This window comes from Nicotiana sylvestris, chromosome 1, assembly GCF_000393655.2.
Source record: "Nicotiana sylvestris chromosome 1, ASM39365v2, whole genome shotgun sequence".
NCBI lineage: Eukaryota > Viridiplantae > Streptophyta > Magnoliopsida > Solanales > Solanaceae > Nicotiana > Nicotiana sylvestris.
Window position 1 is genome coordinate 142,738,559 of NC_091057.1, and position 14,127 is coordinate 142,752,685.

At 34.5% G+C, this 14,127-nt stretch overlaps 1 protein-coding gene across 2 annotated transcripts; it reads left to right on the plus strand.

The window, feature by feature from the left end:
- The first annotated feature begins 7,359 nt into the window (after positions 1-7,359).
- On the plus strand, positions 7,360-11,961 carry LOC104235165 (cyclin-L1-1). Of its 2 annotated transcripts, none has more exons than XM_009788861.2 (10): positions 7,360-7,494; positions 7,900-8,078; positions 8,210-8,291; positions 8,382-8,522; positions 9,020-9,189; positions 10,216-10,489; positions 10,584-10,971; positions 11,105-11,140; positions 11,214-11,290; positions 11,475-11,961. In XM_009788861.2, the coding sequence occupies exons 2-9, from the start codon at positions 7,927-7,929 to the stop codon at positions 11,267-11,269; spliced, it is 1,299 nt and encodes a 432-aa protein (XP_009787163.1). In that variant the 5' UTR covers positions 7,360-7,494; positions 7,900-7,926; the 3' UTR covers positions 11,270-11,290; positions 11,475-11,961. The 2 variants fall into 2 exon arrangements, with proteins under 2 accessions (XP_009787163.1, XP_009787164.1); XM_009788862.2 differs by having other exon boundaries at positions 11,214-11,307; positions 11,475-11,702.
- The last annotated feature ends 2,166 nt before the right edge of the window (positions 11,962-14,127 follow it).

A 14,127-nucleotide genomic window follows, 5' to 3' on the forward strand; every position in this document is an offset into this window, starting at 1 on the left:
TGGCATAGGTAATTGGTGATGGAACAGAAACAGTTGGTGCAGCAGGAGTAGTAGCATCAACAGCAACACTAGCTGCGTTATTCTCCATAATAACAACGTAAAATATCCTTAAGATTTTTGTAAAAATATTGTATTATGGAGAATAATATTTAGCTTGAGGCGTGTCAAGGACACTGTCCTTAAGGATATTTCGTCCACACTGTGATGAATATTATTAGGTGTATCCCCAGGATTCAACAAGCTCTTCAAGTATAACTAGGAGCAGAAATAACAAAGTTTAACAAAGATAACCCAACAAGATAATAGCAAAATTTTACTTTGTTTTTTTGACTACTTTTCAAGATGAAACAAAAGCGTATATATATATTTTAAAAGAAGATAGACCATCAGGTTCAAATCCATAAAGCCATAAAAGCTTTTCCAATTTCCAATACATTAAAGACAAGGCCATTTTAAGGCTAAGAAACGGTAAATTCATTGCTAAGAAACGGTAACTTTTTCTTTCAACATAACGTTCAAATTACCCACTAATGAGCATTTAATAATCATATTTAATTTGTCCAAAGAGAATTCAAAATTAAATTAATTTTCTGTTACAAGTTTATTTAATATAATTATTATAATAATGATTCATTAATATAATTGTAAGAAAATAAATGTAGACATAGATTTGGAATATTTCTTTTTGAGATATCAAAATTATTTTTCTATCATCTTAATGATGAAACTATGGACTTCAGATTGAAAGCAAACAATGTAAAAGGACACAAAGGCAGTATTGCAAGCTATTTAATGGAAAACGCATTTTGTATAGGAAAAATTGAGTCAATTCTAAAAGACAAAATGAACCTAAAGATGTAATAAAAACATGCCTGCATGCAGAAACGCTTGTAGCCAAAGCTTCGATTTTTCGGTTTAACCGAAAATCGAAACACCAAAACCGTACCGCATCGAATATCAAAATTTAATAATTTATAAACCGTACACCGACCAAATAACCGATTAAACCGACACCGAAAAACCAAACTTTACGGTTCGGTCGGTTTTTTCGGTTCGATCGGTATTATGCCCCTTAGTCCTTTGTTTTTGAGAGAGACAATCAGGATCTTGCAATGACAAAATATATTTTAACTTCAGTAAATATTTACTTTATACATGTTTTTTGTATGCAATCAATTAAGGTTGTAACATGTTAATCTCAAAATTCAACTTTTCCTGTGAAAGATAGAATAATATCCTCTTAAATTCATTCTATAATAATAACAAATATCTCTATATTTTGCATTAATAATAAATAAAGGACATACTCAAATAATCCTCATACATGTTTTCTCACATGGCGTATTAATATATATATATATATATATAATAGCAACTAAAAAAATATCAACGTCGATAACAAAAGTTACTGTTATGAAAGAAAAGAGCACACACACCAAGAATATAGTATATAAATGGTAAATATTAGATGAGATACAATTAGATAATTTCTTTGTCTCTCATAAATTAAAGGTAATATATCATAATTATCTAATAATATTTAACTTGTTATAAATATATTATATTATGGATGTTCATTTAGTACCCCGTTGTAAATAAGTTTCCTGAAGAAGCTTATCCATATGAGACTCCACCGTAAATATATTTATCTATTTAGTACTCTATTGGAAATAAGCCTCCTGAAGAAGCGTAACACTTCGGTACCTGGTTATGGATAAACATTATCCCCGGTAGAAGATTATCCATACTAGGTATAATAAGCTTATCCTTTCGATACTCCGTTATGGATAAACATTACTCCCGGTAGAAGATTATCCATACCGGGTATAATAATCTTATCCGTTCGATACTCCATTATGGATAAATATTACCCCCGGTAGAAGATTATCCATACCGGGTACAATGAGCTTATTCTTTCAGTACTCTGTTATGGATAAACATTACCACCAGTAGACGATTATCTATACCTGGTACAATGAGCTTATCCTTTCAGTACTCCGTTATGGATAAACATTACTCTCAGTAGAATATTATCCATATCTGGTATAGTAGCAGCTTACACAACAGCTTGCAGTAGCAGCTTACACAACAACTTCCTTTCTTCTATAAATAGAAGAAATTTCAGTTCATTATGTACATCAGTTTGAATTCGAATAATATATCAGTTTCTCTCTATACTTGTCTTTTTCTTTACGGTCTTTATTTTATAACATATTATCAGCACGAGACTCTGTCATCTCGAGCAAATACTTTGAAAGTATCTGAGGTACGAACTTTTCTTTTCTATATAATGTCAAATCTTTCTAAACTTGAATTTATAGCCCTGGATATATCGGGCAAAAGCTACATGTCTTGGGTGCTTGATGCTGAAATTCATCTTGATGTGGGTCTGGCAAACACCATCAAGGATAAAAATCAGGCATCAAATCAAGACCGTGCCAAAGCAATGATATTCCTACGCCATCACCTTGATGAGGGCCTAAAAATGAAATATCTCACTATTAAAGATCCAGTCATACTGTGGAATAATTTGAAAGATAGATATGACCACCTGAAGATGGTTGTTCTTCCACAGATACGTTATGATTGGACTCATCTAAGGCTACAAGATTTTAAATCTATAAGTGAATATAATTCTGCTATGTTCAGAACTATTTCCCAATTGAAATTATGTGGTGATAATATTACTGATCATGATATGTTGGAGAAAACTTTCACCATTTTTCATGCCTCGAATATGCTCCTGCAGCAGCAATATCGAGAGATGGGATTTAAAAGTATTCTAAACTTATCTCACATCTTCTTATAGCCGAGCAACATAATGGGATATTAATGAAAAACCATGAAAACCGACCTACTGGTTCTTGTCCATTCCCTGAAGTGAATGAGACGAACTTCCACCAAGCTAAACGTGGAAGAGGTCGTGGCCCCTGTCGTGGTCATGGCCGTGGTCGGGGAAGAAATTTTAATCATGGTAATAATAATGCACAAAAAAACCCTCCTCACCACCAGCAGTGGAAAAGGAAGGAACAAAAGCATGAAGCGGTGCAAGCACCAAATGCAGAAAATACATGCTATAGATGTGGAAGAAAAAGGCACTGGTCACGTACATGCCGTACGCCAAAGTACCTGGTTGAGCTTTATCAAGCCTCCCTGAAGAAGACGTAGAAAAATGCTGAAGCAAATTTTATTTTTAAAGATAATTTAGACTTCATGCATTTGGATGTAGCTAATTACCTTGCACTCCCAGAAGGAGAAACAAGTCATGTAATCGGTGGTGAATCTAAGAAATGTAAATATTTTAATTTTTGTTGTTTGTAATAGATAGTATGATTATGTAATTGTTGTACATAAGAAAAATTATGATTTGATAATGATGTTTACTATAATATATCTTATTTATGTCATTTTGAAGAATATGGATAACATTATTAGATCAACTTAAACTCTAGCAGAGTTTGTAAGAAATATACAACCACCAGAAGTGGTTATATTTTGTATATCTCATTGTAATTATATTTTGTTAACCACCAGAAGTGGTATATGCCTATGATCATCAGAAGTGATAATTTACACTTTCTATGGTTACAATTGAAGATAAGCTACATAAATATTCTCTATATTAAATGCATGCTTCGATTTGCTCTTGAAGTAGTGAATATTTTAAAAGAGGTTGAGGCACCACAATTTGATGTGATTAATGCGCATTCAGATAATTATGTTCGATTTCCTGAAGGATGAGAACTTTTGATAATATTAATCCATATCCTGAAGTGAATGTGACAATATTAATAAATATGGTAAATATGAACGCGCTCTTGATGTGAATATATTACAATTCACCCCAGAAGAGGTAATATAATTGAGAGAATATATTCTCAATATTTCGTATTTTAAATTTGCTCCTGAAAAAGTAACACAATTGAAATTGCCTCATGAAGTAGGAAAATATTATGAAGAAGAGTTTTCTTGTGCTTAAAGAATTGTTTTACATTGTTTATTTGATTGTGATTTGCTCTCATGATACCAGAAGTGTATGAGCAATATTTGATAGTACAAAATATATCAACAACTCCTGAAGAGCTAACTGTTTGTCTAGAAGACATATGACATTAGTAGTGTCCGATAAATATTAGATTGTGGATAATGAATAAAGGCTCTTGAAGAGCTTATATACAAATATGTCATTCATATTATATGATTTTGGTCAGAACATATGTTGTAGTAAACTTGAAGTTTACTAATACAAATTACAATCATACTGAGACTACAAATGATTGAAAGATTGAAAATCTTTATGTTTCCACAATCACAGGGGGTAAATATGTATGTGAGAAGTTACCCGCCTTATTCTTCAATTTGTACTATATCATGTATCACAGTAAACCAGAAGTTTACTAATGCAAAAACAACTATAGTAAATAAGAAATTTACTCATACAAAAGTAGTCACAGTAAATCAGAAGTTTACTAATACAAAAGTTTGTGTCATAGTAAACTAGAAGTTTACTAAGAGATAACACATGTCATGATAAACTTGAAGTTTTCATTTGCCATTTTTAAATGAGCTATTTGAGAATTCGGATAAGCATATACCGAAGAACCAGAAGATTCTTCAAGAATTCTCTTGTATTGCTTGTTCTCATAATTTATACTGGCTAAAATTAGGACTAAGACCCTTGAATTCTAGAATATATAAAAGGTGAATATGGGCTCATTCACCTATCATGTGAACCACTTATAGATGCATATATAAGATGGTTACATGTATGTTTATTGTCAACCTGCAGTTTAGCATTTGAGATTGCTTTTCTCAATTAAGAGCATAGCTTTTAGATTATGAAATCAAGACAGTTCATCTTGATAACGCTGGTTTATATCCAAGCTGGTTTAGCATTGAATACCTCATACTAATGGCGAAACTATTGCTTATGAGAATAAAGCTTCATGTGTTGGTCTAAGATATTCTAAATTGCATACAACAACACTTGTATGCATCAGACCAACAATATATGATAAAGTCCTCCCCTCACAATTGGTTTAGGATCATAAATCAAATATTTTTACTATCTTTTGATGTATGGTATATGATTAATTTCTCTACCACAATACACAAAGATATGTTTTCCAAAAAAGATTGGGGATATATGTTAGTTTTTCTAACATTTGGGGGATGGAATAAACAGCTGAAAAATATGTTATATGAATAGAATTATCTTTAATGTGATCCTCACTTAAAAGATAATTCAAGTCAAATGCCAGAAGCATTTGTTGATCCAAAATTTAATATCATATTTCAGCTGCAAATGCTCCTATTAAAATTAAAGTTCATGAAGGATAGAGTTTACTGTACACATGAAGCGTGGTAGACCAGTCGGTTCCAAAGGTAACAATCCTTGAAAAAATGGTAGGAGCTAATGATCATAATGAGGAGGAAATAAGCTCTAGAAGAGCCCACGACATAACATTTCATGAAACTCCCGAAGAAGTTCAGGTACCTGAAAATAAAGAAAGTGATGAAATCTCAACAAGTTATGTCTTTTAGTAACTGATACAAAATGATCGTCGACGATATATCTGATACAATATAGTGCATAATATTGTAAAAGTTTGTGAGGATCGGACCGACAGTCCAGACACTTGAAGATGTCATACCATTTAGATACAAGTCATAACCTATATGACTTATTTGATTAAATCTATCTGAAGATCCTTGAAGGATTTAAAATACCTAAAGCATATAATTCAAAGTCTTGAGAAATGTACTCGATCAAATTATAAGATCTTTGTACGGTTTAAACCAATCAGTGCGCGTGTGGTATAATCGCCTCAGTAAATATTTGCTGAAAGAAGATTACATAAATGATGTTATTGTCTATGTATTTTTATAAAGAAAATGTCATCAGAATTTATTATACTTGCTGTTTATGTTGATGATATAAAATTTGTTGGAATTCCAGAAGAGCTCCAAAAGGTAATTGAATATCTTAAAGACAGAATTTGAGATGAAAGATCTTGGAAAAATAAAAATTTGTCTTTGGTCTGCAAATTGGATATTTAGCAGATGAGATCTTTATCCATCAATTTGCCTATACAGTAAGGGTCTTTAAACGCTTTTTCATGGACAAAGCGCACCCATTAAGTACATCAATGGGTGTTCAATCACTTGAAGTGAATAAAGATCTATTCCGACCTTCAGAAGAGGATGATGAACTCCTTGATCCTGAAATACTTTATCTCAATGTAATTGTTATGCATTTATAGGTGGTGCAGATCGTATGAGTTATGCAGATACAAGATTAGAATGCGGAGACTCAAATATTTGAAATAAGGTTTTCATTAGGGGGAGTAAAATACGCGATTCACTCTTTTTTTCTTACTAAGGTTTTTTCCCACGGGGTTTTCCTTATAAGGTTTTTAATGAGACACCTAGCAATGCGTATTACTAAATATATGTACTCTTTTTCCTTCACTAGGATTTTTTTCCCACGTGATTTTTCCTAGTAAGGTTTTAATGACACGCATTATCTTTTAATGAACATCCAAGGGAGAGTGTTATAAATATATTATATTATGGATGTTCATTTAGTACCCCATTGTAAATAAGCTTCCTGAAGAAGCTTATCCATATGAGACTCCGCCGTAAATATGTTTATATATCTAGTACTCTATTGGAAATAAACCTCCTGAAGAAGTTTATCACTTCGGTACCCGGTTATGGATAAACATTATCTCCGGTAGAAGATTATCCATACCAGGTATAATAAGATTATCCTTTCGATACTCCGTTATGGATAAATATTACTCCCAGTAGAAGATTATCCATACCGGGTACAATGAGCTTATTTTTTCAGTACTCCGTTATGGATAAACATTACCCCCAGTAGAAGATTATCTATACCTAGTACAATAAGCTTATCCTTTCAGTACTCCGTTATGAATAAACATTACTCTTAGTAGAAGATTATCCATATCTGGTAAGTTGCAGCTTGTAATAACAACTTACACAGCAGCTTGCAGTAGCAGCGTACACAACAACTTCCTTTCTTCTATCAATAGAAGAGATTTCAGTTCATTATGTACATCAGTTTGAATTCGAATAATATATCAGTTTCTCTCTATGCTTATCTTTTTCTTTACGGTCTTTATTTTATAACATAACTGATATTATTATAACTTGATCGGTTTTTTAAAATGTTCAGATAATTTTCATTTTGATTTCTATTATGTAATTCAATAATCTCATTTTTAGCCATGTATTTAAATTTAAGGGAGTTAATGTCACTATATAAAAGGTGAAGGAGGTATTATTTTTCAAACCCAAAAAGACTAAAGAAGGTAAAGTGTAATTTAATCACTATTTATTTTCAAACAAACAAACAAAACATATATATTTGGTCGAAGCGAATTAGCGAAATAGCAGTCTTTCTCTTCTTCAATTCAACAACAACGGTGTTCTTGTTGACAATTAGCGGTCGTCACTGAAACCCCCCTTGTAAGTAGATCTTTCAAATTCTTCTAAACACTGCTTTGTATATAATATATACATAAATATTCACAATTAGGATTCTAGGGTTTCTTGGTATCTTGGGTATATTCCTTTTTGGCTCCTAATCTTATAGTTATTTATTCATGGATTTATAATCCATTATTTGTTAATACAATTGTCCCGTTTTGTAATTCAATTGTTTGTAGCTTAATTGTTTATGGTCAAATACATGGGAATGTGAGGGGGGAAAAGGATTTTTGTTTTTTTGGTTGTGGGTAGGTGTTTCTTTTTCTTCCTGAATTGGTTATACATGATGTAGGTTTATTCTGTGAGATACTGATATATGTTGTTTAAAGTTTGTTTATACAGTTTAGTTATATGGGGTTATCCAAATTTTGTTTCTTGTTGCAGTTTATAGGGGATTCTTGAAGTTCAACTATGATTTACACGGCATTAGACACATTCTATCTAACAGAGGAGCAGCTTATAAACTCCCCTTCTAGGAAAGATGGTATCGATGATGTTACCGAAACAACACTTAGAATCTATGGCTGTGATCTTATCCAAGAAAGTGGCATTTTGCTCAGACTGTATCCTTTTTTTTATGTCAGTTAACATGAAGATTTATGAATCTGTTACAATCATACCAGCTGAGTTACTATTCTAATATAAAGTTCACTGCTTTTGGCTTTGGGCGTCTCCTTAACACTATAATTTGCAGACCGCAAGCTGTAATGGCTACAGGTCAAGTACTATTTCATCGCTTTTACTGCAAGAAATCATTTGCCCGTTTTAATGTGAAGGTTTCTTTCTCTTCCCCTACTCTCTCTTCTCTCAAAAGAAAAAGTGTGCTGTCCATGCTGAGGTGTGTTCTTTTGTGTTAACTTTTACAGAGGGTTGCTGCTAGTTGTGTTTGGCTTGCATCAAAACTCGAAGAAAGTCCTAGAAAAGCAAGGCAGGTGCTTAATGTTTTCCATAGAATGGAATGTAGGAGAGAGAACTTACCTTTAGAACATCTGGATACATCTTCAAAGGTTAGATATCTCATTTACTTGAGAAAAAGAGTTTTTTTCTATCTGCATGTTAGTTTGCTTTACTCATTGATATATCGATATTATTTCTTTTTGTTCCTGAAATACACAATTGGGAAGGGTCTGCATATGCAATTTTCCTGCAAGTTCTGAAAAACTTTTTATCTTCAATATCAGTGGAACTGATAGTTCCCATGAGAATCAGATCAATGTTTTGATGTGCTGCAAGTTGCTTGACTGCAATAGAGACTAATGATTTCACTGACAACCTTTTAAGTTTTAATTCATGTGTAAAATCATCTATCTGCAACTTCCCTTTTTATTCTTTTTTTTTCGGGGGTGGGGGGGGGGGGTGGGTGTTGTTCCGTCAGACGCATTTTAATGCATTTTGCACCAAGTTTGCATTTTCTTACATCTTTTTTGGTGTTTACTCAGGGGGTTTCTACATGTAACGACATCAAGTTGATAATATAAGATAAAGATTTTTGGTCTCTTTGCAGAAATATGTTGATTTGAAAGCAGACCTAATCAGAACAGAGAGACATCTTTTAAAAGAGATGGGTTTCATCTGCCATGTCGAGCATCCTCATAAATTTATATCAAATTACCTTGCAACTCTTGAAGCACCTGCAAAATTGAGACAAGAAGCTTGGAATCTTGCAAATGACAGGTGAGCATGTTAGATGTTATGTTTATCTGAATATGTTTTTTATGTAGGCTTTGACTACAGAAAGTATTTTGAATTGGTACAAGTTTTAGTAGTGGCTGATGACCTTTGTGTATAATGTAGACATTTAACGCCCGGTACTCTAGAATTGATTAAGATATATCTTTGTTTTCGCCATCTTTCTTCTTATATTACATTGTGTTGTCAACTTGAAACACTTAAAAGCTGTACATCTATTTCTTTGGAAGCATAAACTCCGATGTTAGCTTGAAAATTAGTTAAATCTTTTAGGTAATAACTTATGCTAGGTATGATCATTATATGACAATTTTCAAGATCCATACCTGTCCTTAAAATGAAAAGGTCATGTAACGGTAACCAAAAGACTATAATTGGGTAAAGCTTTTTGATTTTTGTTTTTCTTTCGTAATGTTGTCTTGTTTTCCATTCCCAATTTTCTATGCTGTGACGAATCGTATCGGTTTTTACACAGTCTTCATCCTTTGTTTTTGGAGAATTATAACCATCGCTTTCGTTTTATTATGTCATTGCTTGTTTTAAATTAAACAGGTGTCTACATCCTTTTCCTCGTGTTATTAACATTTAGTTGAAGAACTTAAAGAAGCTGCCATCCAGTAGACAGTAACTCCGTCTTTGGCCACATAGAGGGTACTGTTATACCAAATCAAGAAGAAAGCTCAGAAAACACTATCGTTATTATCTGAAAAGGCAAGCTAAATGGTATCACAATTGCTTATTTCATACCTTTATTGGGATGTAGTGGGAAGCTCTTTCTACTTTGATCAAAGTATCTCGTTTCTTTTGGCATTGGGATGTAGTGGAAAGTTCTTTCTAATTTGATCAAAGTATGTCGTTTCTTTTGGCATCTATATTTTTTCTCCAACAAATGTCATGGTAATCTTGGATGAAGCTTAACTAATTGAGCAGTGATTAATAATTAATTTGCCTAAAATTTCTATTTAGCTCATTAACAATAAAACCCTACTGGGTGCTTTTGTCTGTAAACAGCTTGCGCACAACACTTTGTGTAAGATTCAAGAGCGAGGTTGTTGCCTGTGGAGTTGTATATGCTGCAGCCCGGAGATTTCAAGTGCCGCTCCCAGAGAATCCTCCTTGGTGGAGAGCATTTGATGCAGACAAGGCTGGCATAGATGAAGTTTGCAGAGTTCTCGCTCATCTTTACAGTCTTCCAAAGGCACAATATATTCCTGTATGCAAGGAAGGAGGCTCCTTTGCTACGTCAAACAGATCGCGGGACTCAGCGGCACTTCCTGTATCTAAGGTAAAACACTTATCCTGTCTTTCAACTTGATATCCATCTACTATAGGATACTTCCAATTTGATATTAATCTCCCCTTACCCCACCTCTTTATAGGAAGGTTTGTTGGATGGTCAACCGGTGAATGAAGATAATGGTACACCAGGAAACCAGGAAGCGGGTAAGGAGGGAGTAATGAAAGCTTCCCTTGATAAGTTGAAGGACTCAAAGAAGAGCGATGATGACTCCAAAAGCAGCATGCCTTCAGAAGGGGAGTCAAAAGAAGAGCCTGGAAAAACTGACCATAGAATAGATGCTGGTGGAGAAAAGAACAAGGAGAGAGAGAGGGAAAGGGGCAGAGACAGGGAGAGAGAGAGGGATAAGGAAAGACTAAAGTCTCGTGAACGTGATAGGGGAAGGGAATCTGACAGGGAAAGGGAGCGAGAAGACTTTGAAAGGGACAGGGATAAATCCAAGGAAAGGAGTCATCGTTCAAGAGACAAAGGTACGTTCTGGTTGATTCATGATTGTCTAATGCCAGACTTCTCAAAATTCAGATAGGCTTGTGAATGCCCGGTCTCTTCTCACTGGCTAGTTTTTCTGGTTTAACTTATTCAAGCTCATCCAAAATTTTGCAGGTCACTCAGAGAAACCAAAACATCATTCTTCTCGAGGTAAACAACAATATACTTCTGTCTGAGTCCTGACTCCTGATGGACTGTACTTGACAACTTTCTGTGTATGCAGATCGTGACTATCAGTCTTATTCATCACGGGAGAAGGATCGTCGTAGACACCATTAGCTTGAAACATCCTGGCAAAATGTACTCAATCATTTCAAGTAGTTGCTTGTTCCATTAAGGCTTCTTTTTAAACTATACTTTACGGGTTTCATTAGTTCTGCATATAGAGGATTTTGTTAATTGGGGGAAATGGTATTTTATTAATTGATGGGTTCAATGTCCTGCTTGAGCCACCTAAAATTATGTTTCTGGCTTGATATTGCAGGTTACCATGCCAAATAGGTTTGGTCTCTATGGAGTGTGGCTGCAGTCCTTTGCATATAGCGGAGAGCGCCCTGGTGAAACTGTACCACCCCTTGATGTATTAACGAGGGTCCCTTGTAATCGAGTCATTGGTTTTAACTATTTTCGTTTAGTCCCTCTCTGAACAATCGACATACCCTTATCGTCATATGTGTTTACTCTGCCCTAACATTTACTCTTTTAACATTCAGTTGACTGTTCAGCTTTTCGAGAAGGGGGGAAAAAGCAGAGAAAGAGTAAACAATTGACCTGAAATATCATTGATATCAGGCTAGTGTTCTTCTGAACATTTTACAAGTCAAATTAATTTTTAAAAGGAGTATCTGTTTAGTGCTAAAGAAGAGAAGGACCATTGCAGAGTTGAGAATATCTTCTTCATTGGTCCTATGACTGATCTATTTGTCAATCATTTCAAACTCAAATACATTACCTTTTCGTCGTTGTGTTTTCTTCCATTGCCTTCAAAATTTCACCAGGAGACTTAATTGACATAAATATAGAGGTCATAGAGACGGTGGGAAAAGGTGTTTTAGTTGTGTTCCTGGACGCTTCCAACCTTCTTTTAAGTACTAACCAAGAGACTCTTTAGTTCTTTGGTTTCTCAATCTTTAATTCGGAAATCATCTATCATTTCTGCCACTGAAATCAATGAACATTAAAGAAATCCACCGTCAAACTCACCCAAACCACGAAGTCATTCAATTCAAGTTGAATGATCACAGTAAGTAAAAATAAGACAAGCCTGAAACTTTCAAGTTTACCATTCCCCTGGCAAAATACGATAGATTACAACAACAGATGCCTTCTAAAAGAACAAACTTGTCCGCTGAGATCCTCACTACATGTTCCAGCAACCACCTCATTCCAGACAAAATTGTTCAGCCCCAATGCCAGCGATTCTACTCCCTCCGGTTCACAAAAAATGACCAATTTGCCTTTTTATTCTGGTCTAAAATAAGTATCCATTTATATAAATTAAGAAAAAATTCAATATGTTTTTCCAATATCCCTAAAAAGTATTTTACTCATCACATTAAATTATAATGCAACATTTAATTAAGGGTAGTTTAATTACTCTAACTATTTTTGTATAGAGTTTAGAATTTCCTTAATGGGTGTGCCCATGGTCACTTATTGTAGACCAGAGGGAGTATTAACTACAGCGGCGTATCTTAATATTTATAATGACACCATCTGCGAATTCGGGCGAGACACCTTCACTGAAGTAAAACAGAAGACAAGGAATCTGTCATGTCTACAGATACTTTTAATCTTCTCTCTTTTTTGCTTAAAAGGATAATTTTATATATATATATAGAGAGAGAGAAACGTAGGGAGTATCCTACTATATTAAAAGCCTTGGATAGTCTTGAGTGTATAAACCTATTACAAAAGGGGGAGGGACTTCCAAAACCTCTACATTCATGTGTGCTATTGCGTTAACCTCCCAATAGTTGTGTTCCATTTTAATCATCAAGCAAGAAACTGTTGAGAAGAAAAGGCCACAGGTGTGTTAATGTAGCAACAGAGGAAGAAATATTTCAGTTCCAAGTTTCTCTAAATCCATGAGAACCAATTCATTTTTGAGTCCCATCACACCATAATCTCAGTTCCAAGTCAACCTGCATAGAAGACTCTCCATCAGTAGCATGAATGCCTTTCAAGTTCCCAGACTTCAGAGACGCCGTCGCATTCTCAGGTGTTCTCTGATCCTTGCTGTAACATGCTAAGAGTTGAGAATTTGAAGTCCTGCTTTCTTCCTTAACTTTGCCAGGGTACCAAATATCATCTGGATCAAGGGGTAAAGAAGCAGGATCAAGTTCAAACGATCCTACTGGTACACCCTCTCCTTCAGTTCCAGTCATTTTGAAAAAGGGAATTCGATGAGAGAAATTGTAAAGTTCATTTGGCTTTACGAAGAATGTGTTAGATTGCTATCTTCGTGCTGTATTTGTACATAATAATTCTGGAGAAAAGAACGTTAGCGTATAAACGTAAATATAAATGAAACAGTAATTACTTCGAGTCCAATGAATTCACAGTGTTTCCTTAAGAAATTTAATCAACCCAAGGTTATGGATTATTTTCTCCCAGGATAGAACGAATTACACACTGGTGTAGCGGTACTTCAAACCCCAGTGTTTCAGCGAACACAAAGTTCGGCAGCAAATCACCCTTACGGTTGCTTTGTTTGTAGTTTAAAACAATGCTGAACAAAGGAGGAGAACTCAGAAGTTGAATGAAAATTCTGAGAGGAAGGACTGTAATGTATAGCCAAATTTTGAGTGTAAACTGAAAAGGAAATCAGTAGCTGTGTAAACTAAAGAGGAAATCAGTAGCTTCACTTTCGATTTATGTCTGTGTGTCTTCAACAAGCTGCTTGCACCATCTATTTATAGTGCTGTCAGCTGCTAAATACGGACCCGCTACCACTAATTTAGTGGAGCACTTGACCATGGTAGGCGGAGCACCAGGCTACTAATTAATGGAGCAATCACTTGCTATTATGGAGCAAGCATTTGGCCATGGTGGGAGACACACTAGGTTGCTGGAACAAATCTACGGATTGGAACATATCCGTTACAAACACGGATAATATTATGTTAATATTTACT

Bases quoted from the DNA above. Each gene is read 5' to 3' on its own strand.
- LOC104235165 (XM_009788861.2), top strand. From the start codon at position 7,927: ATGATTTACACGGCATTAGACACATTCTATCTAACAGAGGAGCAGCTT. The intron at 8,079-8,209 runs GTATCCTTTTTT...TATAATTTGCAG, and splicing joins AGTGGCATTTTGCTCAGACT to ACCGCAAGCTGTAATGGCTA. The intron at 10,972-11,104 runs GTACGTTCTGGT...AAAATTTTGCAG, and splicing joins TCATCGTTCAAGAGACAAAG to GTCACTCAGAGAAACCAAAA.